The following is a 21367-nucleotide window of genomic DNA, read 5'->3' as shown; positions in this document are numbered from 1 at the left end:
ATCTATGAATTCTTTCTGTGTAACCAGCAGGTCAAAATTTGCACTTTCTGCTGGAAAATATGCCAACGTCTATTTGATGGATTGGTAAAAAATGCAGACATTCAGGGTTCTCTTACTCATCCTAATGATTTTGGCAGACTTCTGACTCCCCCTCTATCCTCTAAAGTAGAGAATGTATTCAAAGCCACAAACGTCAACAAGGTTGACACAGATGTTAGCATTCCTCTCAGGATAAACTGTAATTTTTTACGAATGTTTAACATTAAATTTGTTGCAACAGTCAGTTAAAAATTTGACATTGTCCAACACTTTTTTTTTTTTAAGATCAAATGCGTGATGAACAAATACCCCTCGAAGGGTCATCTCCTTGGTTGAAGCTAGTCGCAGTCAGGGCTGGACTGGGACAAAAAATTGGCCCGGGCATTTTGACTAGAGACCGGCCCACCAAAAATGTGACGTCATTCAGGGGTAAAACCGCAAAGGATTCTGGGAACTTGTGGCAAGAGGTACTAGTGCATGCAGGCTTTCAATTGAACTCAGTTACACAGCGATAAAAAGAAACACAAAAAATGGCAAGAAGCTGTTGTATTATTAACTGCAATAGCCGGTGTTGTGCCAAAAGTAAATGGCCTGTATTTGTATAGCGCTTTTCTAGTCCCTAAGGACCCCAAAGCGCTTTACACAACCTGTCATCCACCCAGTCACACACACGTGATGGCAAGCTACATTGTAGCCACAGCCACCCTGGGGCGCACTGACAGAGGCGAGGCTGCCGGACACTGGCGCCACCGGGCCCTCTGACCACCACCAGTAGGCAACGGGTGAAGTGTCTTGCCCAAGGACACAACGACCGAGACTGTCCAAGCCGGGGCTCGAACCGGCAACCTTCCGATTACAAGGCGAACTCCCAACTCTTGAGCCACGATCGCCCCAAAAGGTGATTGTCTGCCAAAAACTGATTTCCGGTATTTGCCAAAAACTGATTGCTCGTATTTAAATTGCTATAAGTAACTTGTTGGGCTATAATATGTGAAACATATGTCAAATGCATCCCTCATGGATGACATAAAGTCATCTCTCCATCTCCATCGCTCTCTCCTGCTCTTTTATTTCTCTCTCTTGCTCCATCTCTCTCTGCTGCTCTTCTGTCTCCTCTGTCACAGACTTCTCCACTTTTGATGATAAATCAGCCTGGTGCAACATGTAAGGATTGGCACAATTTGTTAAGATTTTGAAGAGTTTGAGAAACTAACCTTAAGCATAAAATAAAATTTACTATCAGTAACTTCATAGCACCCGCCCAGCAGTATATAAACTCCATCATGCTAGCTAGTACGCAGTACCAGTTATTCTAAGCGACTGTAAAAAGTCAGCACAACGAAAACAAACTACAACTAAACTTGGTTTATATCTGACACAGATAGACAGCAGGTCATAACTTCTTACCTGAAGTTCAGTTCCTCTGCCACTATGACCGGCGGCCGCCTCGGGTCTCTCCTCCTCTTGCCTCCCCTTTCCCTTATCCACCTGCTGGCCTCCACCACTTGCTGATGATGCTAAATCTGTGGAAGCTATGCCATAGCTACCGCCAAACAATTCAGTTATTTTTACACATTTGGCAGCGTCTGCCTGAAGGGCTTGTTTCTTTTTGGCCCTAATTTTTTCTGCACCTCCTTTCCTTTTTTTGTTCTCCATTTTCTTTAGTTCGTCTATGAGATTGCTAAACAAGGGGGAGGGTGCATCCGACCTCCTCGGCTATAATTGGTCCAGCCCAGAGTCGATCATGACCAATTGGCCAATCCAACACCTTTCATTATTTATACCCTTCCAAAAAAAAAAAAATCGATCGGCCCATTAAAAACAAAAAATCGCCAGCAGCCCACCGGGCGATTGCCCGGTATGCTCAATGGCCAGTCCAGCTATGGTCGCAGTGCATACACGGAGCCATAGATGGATGGATGTTTCTGCAGTCAGATCTTTGCTTACAAAGGGAGCTTTGTTGTATTTTAAACAGTAATCTGCTTAGTATGTGGCTGTGACGGACACTTCTCCTCACAGACTAGAATTGGATATGGATGCCAGAAATCTGATTCTGTTCATCTGGATGTTTTGTTTTCAGTGGGTTCATCACTCACTCACTCATCCAAGTGACATCTACAGTCTCAGCTGACTGCAGGTTTCCCCAAACTTATAAACAGTGCATAGTGACTGAAACTAGCTCCACAGACTAACAATGGGCTTTTTTATAATCATTTACTTGGCGTTATCGTGACAATTGATCAGTACCATTAACATAGAGTTAGGAAAAGCAACAATCACAGCATTGTGACATGGTGAAAGATATATCGGTAAGCCCTCTCCTCAGTTCAGAGGAGGACGGACCTCCCTGCCTGTCTTATAGTTGGGGAAACTGCAGTTAGCTGAAGTCACTGAAGAAGTCATTTGTGTGAGTGATGAAATGTACTGAAAGCGTTACGTGCAGATGAACAGAATCAACTTTCTGGGATTTAGTAACCTGCATGATTGAGCATGCATCGAGACAACAGAGTGTGACGTCAGTTACCTCAGTAAGCTAAAAAATGATTTGAAAGTGTAAACTCACGAGTTTGAGTCGTCCTTGAGCTCCATTTTGTTCTGTCAAGAATGTTGTTCATTTTGTTTTATTCTAGTCAATAAACAGACTAAAACAGGAAACAATCCTTGAACACAATACAAAGTCTAGCAAGGACATCCAAGAAGTACCTAGCACTGACGGAAACACTGAGGAAAAGTCCATAATGTTAGTTCAGGTTTAATTTTGGAACAGCTTTGTTCCAACTGTTACCACTACTTCCTGGGTTTGACTATATATACAGTAGAAGTAGGTACATCTCAGGCCCTCCAAGGTTTGGAGGCCTATCTCCACCCACCACCACTTCCCCTGCCAGTGGCGGACTCCCTCAGGTGTCGGTGCGTTGGTGGTTCTTTGTGTCTGGGGATGGGCGTCCGGGTACACACCGGCTCACTCCTTGGCGGCCGCTTATCGGGGCCTGGAGCCTGGGGCTCGCTCGGGCCACTTCGGAGGTGGGGTGCCCCCGGCCTCTCGGCCTGGGGCTTGGTCACTCAGGCACAGCTGGCGGCCGGCGGAGCTCACAGGCGCGTCACTGCAACTCCCCCTGGCTTCTGCTCCGCGGCTGCTGAGTGAGCCCTCATCTGGGACTCTCCTCAGCTCTTACTGGGACAGTGGCGCGGCTGCCCCTCTGTTGGTCTTCCTTGGTCTCTTGTGTTCTGGGGGCCTCTGGATGTCTGGAGTTTTGATCTCCTCCATACCTGCTTCATACCCTGGAGGACGGGGCTGTGGCTCCCCACACTCCCTAGCAGATCGTTACATGGAGAAACCTTTGGAATGCAAGCATGCTGATCCACACAGGTATACACACGGGTATTCACAGACGCGGACTACAGCTTTCTTGGCTGCTGCCTCAAAGCACATTGTGCGCTGTCTATCTTGCGTGCTGCACAATATCGTTTATTATTTAGTATCTACTGATATCTACTGCTAGCTAGTTTATTGTGATGGTGCTGTTTTTTTTATTATGTTGCTCTTTGTTGTTTGCTTTCTCTTCTGTTTTTTTTCTCCATACAGGTGACCCAGGTGTTTTGTTTGTTTGTTTTTTTCTTTCTTCCCCCCTTCTCACCGTCTCTTCTCCCCTTTGGTTTTCTTTCTCTCCCTCTCTTTCTTTCATTCTTTCTCCCTGTCCTATCCCCCAGTCATGTCTGTCCCGTTTGTAGCAACTGAAAATAAAATAAATTCATAATTTTAATAAAGGTCAATCAAATGGACCAATATGGCAAGGCCATGATGATCCACTTGGTAAAATAAATCCGCTTGGCATCTTTCTTGGCCTTAAGACAACAATTCTGATGGCTAAAGATCCAAACGGGACACCAAAAAAAAGAAGTAGGTACATCCTAGTGCTATCGCTTAAATCATTGCAAAATCTAGCTGTATTACTTTAATTTTGCACAAGGGCAAACATTTTCAGCATTTTGTATTTCTAACTTTGATTTTTATGACAAATACTCAATTCTCAAACTTATTTGAGTTTTTTGTGTGTGTTCAGCTTTTTTAATTTTTTTTTCGAGGGGATCTGTTTCTCTACAGTCCTGTTCAAACAGATGAACGATAGAAATACTCGCCAGGATTTTGGTGTAACTCTTGGCATTTGTGTTGTCATGTATAAATGGCATCTTTCCAATATGGTCTGGTCTACATTAATAAATAACCCCAGTGCCAAGTCTGTCGCTATGCAAGTAGATAACTGCACAAGCACTGCTCAGTGCATGACGGCATATTAGGACGATCATTAGTCACCAGTCTTAGTGTGTCATTTCACACCTTTGTGCCATCTCACAGTCACATTTTTCAGTTCCCCATGCATGACAGACTTCATGCAGTTAACAGGAATAACAGGAAATCACAGATCAGTCATTACAGGCTTGTGTGTCTCTCAATTAGTACTCACTTTTGTTGTACTGTGCTTGTACTGCTTTGTTGTAACATTTTCAGTAATGTTATTTAAGTGCTATTGATTACTGATGTTGTATACTACGTTCCTTTTCTATAAAGCTTATAGTTAAGGCTGGATCAGGTGACCCTGAACCGTCCCTTAAATGTGCTGCAATAGGTCTAGGCTGCTGGGGACCTCTTTTACTATCTATGTGTTTATACATCACTATTAACAACCATTAATCATGGGTTAGTATGAATCTCTGACCTTTCCCGCAGCAGATGGGTGCCCCTCCCTGTTTCTCTGGTTCAGCCAGATGTTTCTTCCTGTTAAAAGGGAGTTTTTCCTCCCCATTGTCTCCTTCTCATAGGGGGTCACCTGATTGATGGGGTTTTATCTGTATTATTATAGGATCTATATCTTGTGCCTTGCGGTGATTGCTATTATGATTTGGTGCTATATGAAAACAAAAAATGAATTTAGTTGTATATGTGAATGCCCCAGACTAAGAGTAGCTGTGTAACAATATAGTATATTCTTCTGTTATTTCCACTGTCATCCATTACATACCACGCAGTTGTGACAGTAATTTTGGTTCGCCTCGACACGAAGGCGAGTACAGTGTAGTTGTACTTTTGAAGTGAAAGGTTTGTTGACTAATGTGAGGTCTGAGACTTACAGGCTAGGTCGTGTGTTGCCTTTATGATGGGGTTGTGTAATAGGGTCAGGACTTTTAGCTGCTGTCTTTGCCAGGTCAGGTGCACGAGAGTAGCTGCTGGCATTGTGCACGTTTGTGTGCCTGCCAGTTTTTGATAATCTCTGGATTGAATGTGATAGCCGGATGATATTTGAGAGGAGCACATTCCACAGCATTGCAGTTAAAGCCTAATTCTTCAGATGTTTGATGTCAGCTCGATATTGGCCCGGCTAATTTTTTTTATTTAATTAGAGCTGATCAGTGAGCAAATTGTCACCCAAATATTCAAAGTGTGTAGTTATGATGCTGCATTACACACTGATTAGGGTGCGACCTTCCAGTGTTTTCAGCAGACTATTTCCCTCCTGATCAGAGAATTGTGTGAGCACATTAGTCACCGCTGTCTTATTTTCTTCGTGACCTTGGTTGATGTATTGCTTTCATTATCTGCTGATGTACTTGGGATGTTCATTATGCAGTGTTTTGATATTGTGGCGCTGTCTTTCTATTTGTCTGGCTTCTCTCCAGGTGTGAGGACTGAGCATGTGGATGAGCTGCGTGTCTTCCTATTGGTCTGTGGCCTCAGAAGAGTCAAAGACCCCCTCTATTTGGTGGAGGTTTTTTCAAGTATGCTGTGATTTTATTCATTATGTTATATTGTTGAATTCATTTCATTGTGCTTGCTATGAAATGCATGTGTATAACATGAAGTGGCGACGAGATCAGCACTCAGACCCAACCCGTTATTGAAACTAGAAATACATACCAGTAAATATGATTATGTAAGCTGCATGAAAAAGTGTTTGTACAGTGCAGCGGGGCAGCTCGTTCTAATTTTGTCAGGTCTTGCCTTCATGGTTTTTATGGTTTTTCTTTCTTTGGTGGATATCCTGTATGTCTTATTAGGTACCTAATATTTTGCCTCTAATTAACACGAGTGGTTTCTTTTTCAACCCCCCATATATACTGTGACTTTCACAGCACACAGTTATTGTGATGAGACATCACTAGAGGGCGTCAACATTGTATATTAATGTTGAGGAGAGCTACACGGTTCAAGTTTCACATGCACGTTCTTGGGATTAACACATACTGTCCACGAGTGTCGTGCATTAAACAAGCTTGTGGGAATCTGTGCAAGAACAGCCTCACTTCTTTTGACAACTTGCTCATTTAAAAAAACACACACAAAAACAAACTGCAGTATTGTTTTTTACATCACCAGTTATATTTAATGTTTTTCAGAGTGGCATTGTGAAAATCTGCTGAATGTGTTAGTCATTATTGGACCCAAGGTAAGTAAACAGTCCTTATGCACCAGTTTCGTTTTGTTTGTTTCTTTGTGTGTATGCTTTTGTTTTTGTTTTTTCCCTTTTCTGCCATGTGCCTCCGTACTGTCACTCTGTGTACTGCTGAAATTACCTAGAAACATCCCCCGGGAATTGAGGCAGCCTCTAATTGGATAGAGCAGACATACAGGCTTTAGTTGTTATGCTGGAATTAACGGACAGTGCTGGAAGGAAATGTCTTCTGAATACTGGGGAAGGGGTCAGCTATAGTGGTGGTTGAGTTGTCTTGTTTCTTTTTTTTTGGGGGGGGGGGGGTTGGCATTACCTGCTTGACATTACTTGGCTTTTACTAATGACCTGTGTGGGAGTGGAGCAAACTCATTTTAATCCTCATAATATGTATCTGCACGTGTACGGGGAGCACAAGTTACAGGTTTTGCCACCCTGTCACATGTTATCATGTTTCTGTGCTGTGTGTCTCCCTGAAAACATTAAGTGCTCAGGTACAAGCTGTGTGTCTTCATGTCAAACAGTGCAAATAAATAAGTGGAAAATAGCAATTGAACTCTCAAACCCTGTCGTGAATAACCTCGTGCATCAATCAACTAGTCAGTCACACAATCAAATTAGTTTTTTCATTCATTTATGTTAAATTTTTTTTCTTTTAAAAAAAATATCAGGTTGCAGTTTTATGTTAAAATTCTTGTCATATCCCAGAGAACAGCAGCAGCCTCGGTTCTTTGTTTTTCTCTCACCCATTGTTTTCTGTTTGCATGTCTTCATCTTCTCTTCTCCCCCCCACCCGACTTTGATACGGCATCAATGTACAGTACTTTAGCATCTGTTCTTTCTTTCAAACAGTGGTCTCAGGCAAAAGGTACGTTCTGCTTTAGCTTTGCACAGAACCAACTCAATTAGGCATGGCCACGGGCTTGTATGCACCGTCTTACTGCCGCTTCTTGCTTTTTTCACGAGGCTTTGCTGCTGCTGCTGTTTGATGAAACGGTTCAGTCGAAGCAGAAACATGTGATTCATCGTGACACGTCTGAATCACAGGCATGTTTGTTCAAGAAATGGAAATTATTAATTTTATACTAAAAATGTTTTCGTGTGACAGCCAGATTTCAGCTGTGTTAATTTAAGGATTATATATTTTTTGTGGAACAGTGTTGAACAGATTAAACGAAGTGAAGGAAAAAGATCTAAAAAATGCGAAGAGGAGGTGGAATGAGACATCCCTCGCTCAGGCTGTCTTGACATCACAGAAATCAGTATCGCTACTTCATTCAAGTAATAAGCGCTGTGGCTTTGCAGCATCTGTGATTAAGAGGAAAATTCAGGTCAGTTTGTCAGCGATGACACATCTGACTTCTCTGTAAATGGGCTGTAAATTACAGAGTAAAATAAATCTGGACAATTCCAAAAAGGGAACGTTATCTCCCGTAACGATAGCAGGCTTTCACCTTATTTATTTGCTGAGAGCAAAAATGAAATCTAATTATATCTCTCTCAAACATCAGTAAAGGTATGACAGATTTATTAGAATGAACAGGAACACTGAAGCTTTCGCCATATGACGTAGCTTTGTTGTTTGTTTGTTTTTGGGCTCACTATAAGACAGCGCCGGTTGGGCTTAAACCGTGTATTTTTGCCAGTATCTTCATCATCTTGATCCGACCCCTGCTATTTTATAATTCCTGCAGAATCCCAGATCGCTCCAGGATGCAAAACTGCATTTCTTTTTTAATACATCTTAAAAAATAATTTCATGAAGCCATTTTGTGAGCTATAAAATAAAATGAGAAAAATGTAGCAGCTTGCTTAGTAGCATCTTTGACCCACATTGCTATGCTTTGACTTTTCTGTGGACAGGCTAATGCACATAAATCCCACATTGCAATTAATCAGATTGCCCACCCTGACCCCAATCTCTGAAAATGCAGGATTTTCCTGAGAATGATTTTCTCCTGTTAGAAGTTCTTAATTGTGTCATTCGATATTTTATATCCCAGTAATTAGGATATTGCAGGTATCCTTAATAAAAAAGAAAAACAGAAATTTTGTTGCACATGTTTCGGTCATTTTTGTTTTGCCTCTTGTTTTTCAGATTGATCCCGTTCTTTCTGCTGAAGTAGAAACGGTTGTTAAAAGGTAGGCCTTCAGCTTTCTTTGTGTTCAAACCGTCAGTTTTGTCTGTTTAATTGCTGTGATGTTCCATCTTTTCAGACTTGCCTGCCTTTGTGCTTCTTTCATGCGGTGCATTGAAAAACAAACGCAGTTCACATGTATCGTAACATAATGTGAACAGAATGCAAAATAGAGCTGAGCGCCAAGGTCCTCTTTTTATTATCTGTCCTCCCACACTCAAGTCTCCGCCGATCTTTCAGTTTTTCGCCACAGGGCTTCACCACAACAGAGATTTTTGCGGCAGGAAGCTGCCCTCTCTGCTTAAGACTTTACCTGGATGCTCCGTTCATGTCACAAACAGTGCAGCTGTGTTTCCTTGCCTGAGCTTGTCACTGCTGTTCAGCATCATTCACGCCTCTGTGAGCCCTGAGTCACACAGAACTGAGTTTTGCCACTGCTTTTACAGAACAGCAGGGGTGTTCTTGGCCCAGGAGAGGTGCCAACAGGAGCTTCATGCTGCCATGAAAAGGTGCTTCGCTGTGGTCAACAGCTCTGTTTCAGAGGGCATGTCAGCAGCCATCTTGGAGGTAAACATCTTTGAGGATGGTGGGTAATTGGACGGCAGGGCAGCACGATGTTCCAACATTGACAAGAATAACAGTTTGGTAACGGTAGTTTGATCTATCAAGGCATCTTACAGAGGAGCTTTTGCTTTTTAATCTAAACCACGTGAATCTTCTGCACTGTTTGTTGTTCAGCTACAATGCTATCTGGACACTTCTGGGACAATTACCCAAATTAATTGCTTGACTCCAATCTTCCCATTCTTGAGTGAGCAAATCCTCTTAATCTTTTTTAAACACAGGCAATTAAGACAATCCACAGTAGGCTTAAAGTGTTATTAGTTTGTTAGCATGTTTCACTTAACAAGGTATTAGCTTGCACAGATTGTTAATTCTTTAAGTGAACCGAAGCACAGAATGGCGGCGCTGTACACCATCCGAAATGCTCGAGTGACTGCTTCTTAACAATGACAGGATAAACAAGAAACTTTTGCCTTTGACTTATGCTTTCTGTCTTCACCAGGCCATTGATCTCGGGGTACCTGTGCTGGCTAGAAACATTCCAGGAAACGCAGCTGTGGTGCAGCATGAGGTCACCGGCCTTCTGTATTCTTCTCCTCAGGTATATATTGGCTGACCAGCTCTGTAGTTAAGCTAAGCGCTGTAGTCCATACACATAATGACTGTGTTTATGGACTACAGAGAGGATAAACTGTTGCCAGGGCTACAGGGACTCCTTTTACCTCAGCTGACCAGAAAAGTACACAACCGCATTAAGTAGTACCGACACACTGACTGAGAACAACTGGAGGGTTTGATGTCCTCTCCTTGCATAACTGGATAAAATAACAAGTCTCACAGTTTTAATCAGAAACTTTTGACATCATTTTGTAAACTTTGTAGTGGTTTTATCACGAGTCCAATCTGAGCAGGTAAAATATAACAAAAGGCCCCTCCTTGTGTTATATTTTATTTTATGTTTCCTCAGGTGCTTGGATTAGAATCAAAAGAAGTGCACCCTTTAGGGAGAGAACAAAGATACTATACTACCGCATAGTGATGCAACAATTAGCAGCAAGGTGGAAAGTAAGTAATCCCCCATGAGAACTGCTCAGTCTGATATTCAATGAGGTTTAATGCAATGGGAGATAACAAAGGATAAGGCCAATTGGCAGGGCTTAAGCATTGTATTGTCAAGATCATGCTGTAGCGTGATGTTGTTGTAATGGTGGGGATAATTCCTCCCTGCACGTGTGCTCCACTGAGCTGCTGGTAGGAAGCTCACACAGATGGTTGCAGCAACTTGGACCGGATAAACAAGGACCTCGGCCAGGACCGACGGGCAGAGAGTGCTAGTCTTTGAGCCGCCTTTGCAGTAGCTCCCGTGCAGGACTTTTCACGCACGCTAAAGTCTTTCCTTATTCTTTCCACTGACAGTATTTCTTGTTCTTCAAGATGGAATTACATGAGGAGTGTGGGTATTAAGAAATGTGTCGACCAAAGTAAACACAAAAGCACTCACGAGCTTTAAAGAGGAAAAATGGCCTGTCCTGTCGGGCTCTGTAATTTGCACCAAGAGTGAAGTGAATATAAGCGCGCCTCTCATAAGTTGAGCTTTAATCCTTTTGCTGTGAGGATTTATAGCCCTCATATGTCCATACAGAAGAGCTGTTTCCCACCAAGAGCCTCTCCAGACATAATCACATCACTTGAAGTGAAGTAAAGCAAAATGGCCTGCTGACTGGCAGTGGCTAAAACTTTGTGTGCCCATTGGCTCAGTGCAGCAGTGAATGTTGGCTGTCATGTTGCAAGAACACTTCAAGGCACTTTGACTTCATTTTGTTGGAGGCTTCTGACAGGCTGCTGGGCCAGCAGATGAGCAAACTAGGATTCTGAATGCTGAGTTGATGGACCTCATTTCTATGAATACGTGATGGTGTTATTACTCCCTTTTTTTATACTGTTGCTCTTTTATCCTTGTCTTTTCTTCGCCATGTTCCCAACACGACTGGTTCTACAGTATCTTTTTTTTCTAACTGTATCACTTTGTTTGTTTTTCTCTTTTTACATAAGCAAATGAGAGGTGGCAGCTATTAGGATAGAAAAAGGGGGTCTGTTGGGCATCCATATTTAGATATGGAGCCACAAATATCTCCATCCTTTGGCTATGTAAAGACACTTTTGAAGTATTTGCTAATCAGTGCACAGGCTTCTATCTGAGTTCTGTTCTTGTGCTTTGGATTATCGTTTATGCTTTAAAAAATATCTCCAGGCACCTTCACTGGCAAGCTTCAAGTGGCATTTGGCAATGAATGAGACTAATTTTGCCTTTATCCTTGCCAGGAATTTGTGCATCAATCTCAGAGGCTGTTGTCAGATCACGAGCTGAGAGAGAGAGTGGTGAGGAATGGAAAACTCTACGTGGAAGAGCGTCACGGCGTGAAACAGGAGAGAGAAACTTACCAGCGACTGGTGGACACTTTGCACTGAGCACATTAAACTGCAATCTGTAAACTTTCTCAGGGGCTTCAGCAGGAGAGAAGAAGAGCGCGACACTAGTCTCTCTTTGTTGCACAGGTATAATTATGCTCGTTTGCATAACAATGCGGTTTTATCTCTACTACCTGACTGAAAATTATGACGAAGAGTGCTTTAAACCAAAGACATATGACATTTATGATGGACTCTTATTTATGGTTTAATTATGATAAAGGCATGGATACTGTGATTATTCATTCTGCATATTAAATGGTTATCGATCTAAAAAATTATCACGTTTCTCTTTATCAGACTTTTCCAAATGAAGTCCAAGATTTTTCCAGGTTATGCTACCCCTTTCTGTTTTTTATGCTGAAATAACTGTGTTACACAAAGAGAATGAACCAGTATAACTTTGTTTAAAGGATAGAATGGCACAAAAGTCCTTTTGTTTGCTGTTACAAAGGTTGATTATGATATCGTACTGCACCAGCGTAAGCACCGTAACAAAAACCTATCAAATCAAGGACTGCATTAGTTCAGGCAGGCCACAAAGACGAGCTCGGCCACGATCCCAGCATGGCAGTGAGTCCCAGCGCTAGCCTACTTCAGCTGTCTGCTCAGTTGATGGTCTTCTATACAGCCAATTGACAAATCCCATATAGGAAGCACTGTTTAAGCTGCTTGCTGCACACCTTCAAGTCGCTTTGCAAATGACCTTCACCCCAGCTCCTGTGTGTCTTTCTTCTTCCTGATGTGTTTTTTCTGTGTTGGGTCTCGATGCTGCTCTCCCCACCTCATGCTGTCCACATATCCACGTAGAAATCTGTGAGGGGTCCCGAAACAGAGCTACGTTTCGAATGTAAAGTACTGCAGATGGAGATAATCTTAATCTCTGAATTAAGCAAAGAAAAAACTGCAGTAGATGACCAACTCAAGTGGCTGGTGCTTAACATAGAAAATCAATTAATAGGCAATATTGAAGATCAGTCTGTTTTAATGTTAAAAAAGCAACTGAAAATTAACCCAACTTAAAATTACAAATACATCTTTTATGTTGCATAATAGAAAACACTCCTTTTGGTTCTTATTATTTTAATCAAAGCCATATGTCTACTGAAATCAGTGTCAGATTATGCTGATATAGGATATATTTTCAATTTGGAGACACTTTCTCTGGGTGTCTTTGTACTGTATGCATCAGCGTGTGAGTGCAACAATTTAGAAGTAGATATCCACATGCAGCTTTAATATTTGGTGGCTTTGTGTGAAAAGGGAGTCCGTCTGAATTGGCCGTCTCAAACACGATCACACACATCTAACTCTCCAATATTAACAATAATATACAGTACATGTAAAAGGCCTTGATAGGTAATGAAATGTAGAGGAGGGCAATTCCAAAATCATAAATTCTCGAGAGTTTTCAGAGTTGACAAAGGCATTGAGGTGATCAAAGCCACATCTGCTGTACATGTGAGGTCTGATCAGGTTCTCTATTATAACTGGTCCCCAGGCTCTGTGATGGGCACTTGAGGTTCCTCCCCACAGCTGTCCTCCTTTCCAACCCAATGGATGCCATGGCCGTTCTCTCTGGGTGGGAGATGTGGTGAATGCTGGCGCTCTAGTGTGGAGAAGGTTGTGAACTGGACTCTCTTTCTCTTGCTGGTGGGCGAGTGGAGGGACTCTGTGGGCATCGGTTTGCCTCTGAGGGAGCCTACGCAACTGAGGGGAGAATCTGTGACGGAGGCCAGACAACTGGGCCTCCTGGAAAGAGAGCCAGTCTTATCAGGCCCAATGTCTATCACAGTGGTTGTAGTTTGGGAGTCTTGCTGGACCGGGCTGCCCGGCACGCTCATCACCAGCTCAGCATCTGTGCCCAGCCATACCCAGTCGTGCCTGTGGCCTGTGGGTTCCTGGCCGTGAGAGGGCGGTTTCTTGTGCCTGAACTTAACAACATATGAGACACAGTTTACCAGAAAAACCAGGATGGCCAGGCAAAAGACACCCAACAAAGCATACATGCCAATCTCTAAGTCTGTTAGAGGCCTGTTTGCCAAAACTTCTTCACCACCAACTTCTATTTCTGTCGTCCCCTGCCCAGGGGTCTCCACCTTGGTGGGGAAGTTGTTGGAGTTTACCAGATTCCTGGGAACTTTCACCGTGCTGGTGAAGCTAACGCTGCTCATATCCTCCACTATCATGTTGTCTGACCCGTATCCTTTGCTGTTCTCACCAGGGCTGCTCATTAGGCTGACATTAGCCACAGTAGTAGGACTACCAGGACTTCCTGAATTACTGGTCTTACCCACTCCTCCGAGGCTACCGCTGGTTATCAGGGTTCTTTCTGTAGATTTAATAGTGGTCGTGATCTTCTGTATGGCGCTTTCTTCTCTGTCTAAGTTTGGCATGCGTGGTGAAGCATCCTGGGATGGCTTTCTCTGCTTCCTCTGACGCTCCACTTCTTCCCCATCGTTCCCATAGTCAGTTTCCTTGTTGCTAACAGTACTGCTGTCGAATATTCCATCTGATCGCTTAGTGTTCGCTTGAAATTTGACCTTGAGGGTGCCGTTGCCTACTGCAAAAGTACTTTTGCGTTTGGACTTCTGACAGGCCTCACAGATGGACATCTCTACTCTGACCAAGACTCCCTCGCCCTCTCCTTCTGCCGCCACAGCTGGTGGCGTGCCCTGCACCGACACCACTCCCTGATCTAGAGAGGTCACCGTCACACGGAAAAAGGATTGATCATAAATGTCAAGAGGTGTCTGATTGCCATCACTGAATTGTATCCAGGCACTGACCAAAGCTTCCTAAGAGAACAAAGAAATTGTAAAAAGATTGTACTTTGATCTTTGAATCTAAAATCTTTACATTTAAAAAATGATAAAGGATGTTACCTGTTTGGGACTCTGTAGCACCTCCTGTGTGGTTGTGGTAGCCAGTATGGCCCTGTTGCTTCCTGCACTGAGCTGTAATGTCATGGAGAGCCCTGTAACCAGCTGAACCCCCAGCTCTGTGATGGTCACTTTGTCATCCACAACTCTGATAGTTGTTTTAGCCAAGATGGCATCAGATAGTGGAGAAAACACCTGTCAACATCAGGTAAAGTCACCTTTTTTAGGCTGCTTCAGATTTGATCTCATTTTTAACTCTTTGCCTCAGACAGAAACGGTTCAATTCAGAAAAAGAGTTACTCTGTCAAAAGGCAGCAAGTTAGAGCTGGCTCACAAGACTAATCCAAAGAGTATTCCAGTTTATTACCTGGATGGCAGTGGTCCCAAAGTCTTTCCCCGACAGCACTCTTCCTGCCTGTAGCCTTGCCACTCGAGTGTCCTCCACCTTCATGAAGTATCGAACCAACCTTGTGACATCCACCTGCCAATCAGACCCCAGGAAATAGGCCTTTGGATCCCGGGGGTCTTCTTGCTCTGCCATGAAATGGGTTAGCACCCTCACAAGGGCATGCTGAAACTGCAGCATACAGCCCTTCCCCTTCCGATCGTCTTCATCACTGTTCCAGCCAGTTCTGGGACATGAGCACAAAAACATACGGGCAGGTCAGGCCTATCAAACAGTACATGCTTTCACCTCTATATCAATCACTCAGCCCTGTCTGTCTCTTTATTTGATTGGATCACACTGAATTATTGCAGTGCATTACATAATGGAATCTAACCTCTAAATCCTCGGAGAGATATGATTTAAATTTGTATGAATAAAAAAAATGCCCCTGGAAATCACACCTACTGTAGAAATTAAGCAAAGGGATTTTGTGTTGTTAGTGGTTTCCTACCTTTTTGAGGTGAGGATGGGTACCCTCCAGCTTTTGATCTGGCTCAGCTCTGTGTCTGACACCTCAATCTGGAGAGGAAGCCGGGGCATCCACACATTCAGTTCGAGCTGAGCACTCAGGTAGCTGTAGGTGAAGTTTACCGTCATCTTTATCTTCCCCTTAACCTCTTTTCCATTTACGAAAACATAGTCACACCTGTCGGACACCTGGAGAGGTAACGATAACATGGAAACAGTCCGCCGGCACGTGAGCATCTTATCGTTTTTTGTCTAAGATGATTATGTAAACAATCTACATCAAACTCGGGATTAAACTTGCTAATGAAAGCGATATTCTTCCTACCAATGACAAAAAATAATCAAGTATTCTCATGAAAGTCACCATTTTAACACATCGGCCATTCCTGCAACAACAAATAGCCGTGAAGCAGTTTTGCACTGGATGTGTCACCGCAGTAATGTCAGCTGGCTTTAATAAACTACTGTGATGATCACCGGTGTGAGGCGTTGGGAAGAGGCAGCATTGCAGTTTTATGTTAATCGAAATATCATGTAGTCCACGCTGAGCATCAGTCCTTCACAACCAAGTGCATTCATTACAACAGAATTTCAAAGGTGACCTTTGCAAGTTTGGGCAGCTGCTTCAGCATCATTTTGCGTCACGTCAGGAGGTTTCACTTGGTCGTCTTTGGCCAATACAATAATTAACAAATCACTGAACTCTAGTGACTGAAAACACCCAGGGGAATAAAAGGAAATACACTGACATTGACAGATGGCTAAAGGATGACTACATATATAAGTTACATCTCGAAGCGGTGTGGACCCAAGACGTACGAGATGTGCTGTCACCGGGTCGTGCAATTTTTAGTTGTTTTTTTTTTTAGAGTATCCTGTGTCATCATTGCATCTCGGAACTCGTGGATATGGAACATCTTTAGAATAACCCCATCACTCATCATGTCAGCCCTGCTGCTAACTCGGATGTAGTTTCTGCTTTTATACCTAACAGTGTATTTCTAAGAAGTGGCACAAAACCTTTCAAATAGATGTCAGGGAAAAAATTTCCATGCAAAAACAGAACAACAGACAAGGGCTCATTTATTTTCAGTGCACTTGTGTTGAATCTTCATGTATTTAATTCAGTGTGTGGGAAGTCAGCTGGTCAGCCATGATTTAAGGCAATTTGCTAATTTTCTACTGTGTTAGAGGAGCACTTTCCAGGACCTCCACCGTCTGCTGTGTTCAAATAATATTCCGAAGAATAAGTTAAAAGGGAATGCCATTTTGAATGTGCCATCCGCCAACTCATTCCAGTCATAATCTCATTCTTTGTCCAAGAATATCCCTCACCATTTTCGGTATCGCAAAGATATTTATGTTAAAATGGGATTTGGCTTTCATCACTGGGTACAGTATTACAGACAGGCAGAAATTAAAAATGCTGAAATGCGCGCTTCAGTGACACAACTTTGCACATGCACATAGAGAGTTTTACTGAATGTGCACAATTAAAATATCAAGTAAATATCATGTAATATCATGTAAATTTTTTGGTTAAACTGCTGTATCACCTAATAAAAAGTTCTGGTTAATAACACGTGCTCAAAAATAAAGGAAAACTTTGAAAACACATCAGATCTCAATGGGACAAAAATCATGCTGGATATCTATACTGATACAGACTGGGTAATGTGTTAGGAACGAAATGCAAATCAAAATGATCAGCCTACAAAGAGCTGGATTCAAAGACACCCTGAAACTCAAAGTGAAAAAATAATGCGGAAGTCTAGTCCATTTTGCTGAATTTTCATTGCAACAGCTCAAAATGTTACTCAGTAGTTTCTGTGGCCCCCACATACATGTATGCATGCTTGACAACATCGTGTTCCTGACATGGCAGACGGTGCCCTGTGGAATCTCCTCCCAGATCTAGACCAGGATGTCACTGAGGTTGTGGACAGTCTGAGGTGCAATCTGGTGGTGTTGGCTGGACAGAAACATAAAGTCCCAGAGGAGTTCTGTTGGATTTAGGTCAAGCGAGCATGGGGGCTTGTTAGTAGTATCTATTCCTTTGTCCTCCAGGAACTGCCCGCATACGTCACCACATGAGGCCGGATAATGTTGTACACCAGGAGGAGCCCAGAATCCAATGCACCAGCATAGCACCAAAGCAGCTGAAACTGATTCACAACCCCCTCTGATACTTAACTGACCAAATCAAAATGTTAAAATGTTAAATGCTCAGATGTAAATCCTTCATACCTTATTTCCATATTTTTCTCTGTATCATTTCTACACATTTGGGAATCGCTTCCACCAAAGAGGGAGTTGTTTTTTTTGTTTGGGTTTTTTTTTCCAGGTCACGTGAGCTATAAATTCCAGATAAATCCTTCCCCATCTATCACTAGCAGATTTGATCTTCAGGCAAAATAGAGGAGAAAATATATCTGAGTCAAGCTGTTAGACTAAGAAGATTAAAGGGAATATTTGTGACTGAATCTGCTATCTGGTCAGCAAACATACAACATGGCTATAGTCAAGGTTGAAAAAGAATATTTTAGTCCACAGTCGTCCTCTTGACTGTTCCACATAATTCTGTTTTTCTATAACCCGCACAAATCTGTGCTTGATACAGGTACACTTACTGCCCGTGACCTCGTCATACTGCAAGTGCATTTATTTATTAGCTGGGACAGCTTCCGTTGGATAAACTTACAAAATTCAATTGCGCCAGAGAACTGGAGCCCACTGCATGGCTATTTCTTTTTTAATCTTGGGTAAATATATCAAGAGCCTTTGACCTCGAAGGCTAGGCACCTGACTTTCAATTTCATCCATAAACAATTTCTGCAGTCAGTCGTGCTCACTTATACAGGATAAAAGGGACAAGTCGCGGGATGGAAGCACAGTGGTAGATTGAGAGGTCATGTTGTGAGCAATTTAGCACAGTAGCTGTTCATTGTCGGGGAGATTGATGGGAAATGTTGTCAAAGTCTCACTAATAGTTTGTTTTACCATGTGGAAAAGAGGGAGAGAGTAAAAGTGACTTTGGAGCAACGTCTTTGTGTTCAGCTGTCCTTCCCTTGACACATAAAACTAACCTTGTCCATGAGTATTACAAAGAAACTACTCAACTTTCTTATGCCTCTCAACATTAGGACAGGGAAGCAAGGTCCAAATATGAAGCACTTTATTGTTGTTGATGGACATACCACTGAAGTTCACATCCTTTGTTCTGTCATTGTTCTTGGAACGTTTAAAACCAAAGGGACGGGGAATTTGTTCATTGTAAAGTAAGTCATAAGGGGGACGTGCAAATCCTACCTTGAGAACGTCTTCATCAGTGGAGCTACAGTCTGTGTAATCAGACACATCCGTGACTACTCCATCTTCCTCCACAGCTACCGTCCTCACAGGCATCACCACCTTCTTTCCCGTCAGCACAGCGGTGTTCAGAATCTCCGTGTCCTGCAGAGAGAGCAAAGAGAAATGAGTTTCATATTCCAGTTCAGTTTTAGAGTTTACGTGGTAGTGCTACTGTCACAGTGACAAAGATTTTTAATTTATTTATTTTTTTAATAAGAGTGGCATGGGATGCAGTTAGAGGAGGTAGACAGGAGACACGGGCGATGAAGCGTGACTCAGCGACTCAGCAGCAGTGGCGAGGTAAGAAGGCCAATCCGCCTTTGGGAAGCAAGTGGGGGAGTAGAGTTAAGGCTGGGTGATGGCCCGGTCACCACATAGAAGTAAGAGCTAATCTTGGATTTTTTACTGCACAGGCATGTCCCTCAAAGGGATGCTGTATCACTTCACACATGGGAAAATACCCAGAAACATGGACTAAAAATAGTCTTTATCACACACAGAGCCTGCCTGCGATGCACGGTGCATTGTTAATTATAAATGTCACGGAAATAAGAGCGCTCATCCGCTTCTGGACGAGTTGGTGGTTCGATTCCTGGCTCCTTTTGTCTCATTGTCTTTTGGCATAGATTGGTTGGGTTAGGGCCTTGTTTGATCAATAGCTTCCCTTGGTCTTTGAGTACCTGTTAGGTGACTAAGAGGTGAGCTCTAAAGCACTTTATTCCACAAATGAAGGCTATTTGCGTAACACTATAAATGTGAGGTGCCTTGTTAAAATAAATTGATAGTTATTTGTAGGAATCCTTGGATAATCAAAGCATGAAAATGAAGCAGATGGGTAAGTGTCGTTCTCTATGAAAAAAAAGAAAAAAACAACAGAAAACAGACTGCTTTAAATGAAGCTGAATTAATCGAATATTATAAGCTGAAGTGCCGTGCAGTTCTGTGAATGAACAAATCAAATATAAAGAGACATTTGGCCACTCCAAGTATGAAAATGAAGCAGATGGAAACTTGTCCCCTCGAGAGTAAAACCGCTTTAAATTAGGCAGAAATAAATAAACGTGCAACTGAAAACTCTGATGTGAAGGTAGTATCAGTGAAGCTTTTTTCTTTCCTCCCCCCTCCTATAGAAGTAGTGAGCAGCAGCACTAGCTGAAGTTCATGGAGCAAGGCCAAGAGTGATCAGTCAGCGCTAATGTCCCCTTGAGCCAACCATCAAATCTCCTCCTGTTTGGCCTGAGGTCAGCTTCTAATCCACCAGCGAGATGAGCCATGTCAAATTTACAAATCGGGATACTGTAGCTTTTCCACATAGCTTTGAGCACTTCAGCACCTTTAAGATGGAAATGAAGCATATAGCCTGCATAATCTTACTAAAGCCTTCATTAAAAGTATAGCAATTATCTTTTATTTGTATAAATTACATATTTCAATTATATGTAGTCGAACAAATGTGAAAGTTATCTCTCAAAACACTGTTTTAGTTAGGAGCTGGCCCCGGTGACAGATAACTCAGATTCAGCACGGCAATTAAATGTGCTATAATGTTTCTCATTGAGTAGAGGAGATTATATCACGGGTTAATAATAGAGGTAGCACAATAAAAGAGGCCTGCGGCACCAAAATAGAAGCACATGAAGCAGCTGTTAGCAGGAGAGAATGACCACATAATGCACGCTAGAACAGAGCAGAACAACACAGAGGAGACATCAGCTAGTTGACAGTCAACAACACAAGGTCACAGTCTGCTCAAAATAGAAGCCATTTACTAAACAGTCCAAAGCATATCCAGCCTTCTGTGTATGCAAACCAGACAGGAACAGATCAGAGCAAAGTGCATTTTATGATATTTTCATGCACCTGGTGTTTTACTCTGATTAGGTGTGACAGGAGAGATGACAGCTAACTCACCATTATGAGAGGAGCTAGGCCGACAAAGTCTCTCTGAGTGGTATAGATCCTCATGGCTCCTTCGGTCTTGACTCCGTTTTTGGATGTGGATGGTAGCTCCAGCTTCCATATGATTACCTGGCTGTCGAGAGGGCTGCTCAATTCTTCAACTTCAAAATCAATTTGAAGTACCTCCAACAAACTGCTTTCAAGCCTGAGTGGTAAGCAAAGAGCTGTGTTAATTTGACAGATGAAATATGCATTATATACACGTGAAATCACACCTGCTTTATAATTTCAGTACAACACATCTTGTGTTAAAACGAAGATAATCAGACTCTTGTTAGCGCAGCTTCATGTTGCCTCGAGTGCTCTTCGGTTCAAGCAATAATGTAGCTTTTAATGTTTCTAAAGAGACCTGTGTATCTGAGGTTAAGTGATTAAACACAGCACAAAAGTTTACTGATCCAAAACCAGGATTACCGAGAAACAAAAAGATGTGTAGGCACACTCTGCACTTTCAGTTCAATTCAGTTTTATGTATGTAACACAAAAAAACAAACACAAGTGCCTCAAGGTGCTTTATACTGTAAAATAAAGACCCTGTTAGAGAGAAAACTCTGAAAACTGGGGCCAAGGCAATGGTGGGAAGGAAAAGCTCCCTTTCAACAG

General features: G+C 42.6%; 2 protein-coding genes across 2 annotated transcripts in view; one reads left to right on the top strand and one right to left on the bottom strand.

Annotated features, from left to right (window-relative positions):
- The window catches only part of glt1d1 (glycosyltransferase 1 domain containing 1), a 37456-nt gene extending 25522 nt beyond the window's left edge, over nt 1–11934 (top strand). Inside the window, exons 7-12 of the mRNA XM_004544143.4 lie at nt 5716–5814; nt 6433–6482; nt 8584–8627; nt 9070–9190; nt 9690–9788; nt 11510–11934. Coding sequence (XP_004544200.1) covers nt 5716–5814; nt 6433–6482; nt 8584–8627; nt 9070–9190; nt 9690–9788; nt 11510–11656 — 560 coding nt within the window. The 3' untranslated portion in view covers nt 11657–11934. The remainder of the gene's footprint in view (nt 1–5715; nt 5815–6432; nt 6483–8583; nt 8628–9069; nt 9191–9689; nt 9789–11509) is intronic.
- Nucleotides 11935–12006: 72 nt separating this feature from the next.
- The window catches only part of LOC101475208 (transmembrane protein 132D), a 31173-nt gene continuing 21812 nt past the window's right edge, over nt 12007–21367 (bottom strand). Inside the window, exons 4-9 of the mRNA XM_004544141.4 lie at nt 20717–20909; nt 18764–18907; nt 15438–15643; nt 14906–15170; nt 14542–14733; nt 12007–14454 (exon numbers count right to left, since the gene is read on the bottom strand). Of these exons, the coding sequence (XP_004544198.2) occupies nt 13141–14454; nt 14542–14733; nt 14906–15170; nt 15438–15643; nt 18764–18907; nt 20717–20909 (2314 nt within the window). The 3' untranslated portion in view covers nt 12007–13140. The remainder of the gene's footprint in view (nt 14455–14541; nt 14734–14905; nt 15171–15437; nt 15644–18763; nt 18908–20716; nt 20910–21367) is intronic.

The sequence above is a fragment of the Maylandia zebra genome, linkage group LG12 (genome assembly GCF_041146795.1).
Source record: "Maylandia zebra isolate NMK-2024a linkage group LG12, Mzebra_GT3a, whole genome shotgun sequence".
NCBI lineage: Eukaryota > Metazoa > Chordata > Actinopteri > Cichliformes > Cichlidae > Maylandia > Maylandia zebra.
The sequence above is the reverse complement of the archived record's forward strand: the minus strand, read 5'-3'. Positions and strand labels throughout refer to the sequence as shown.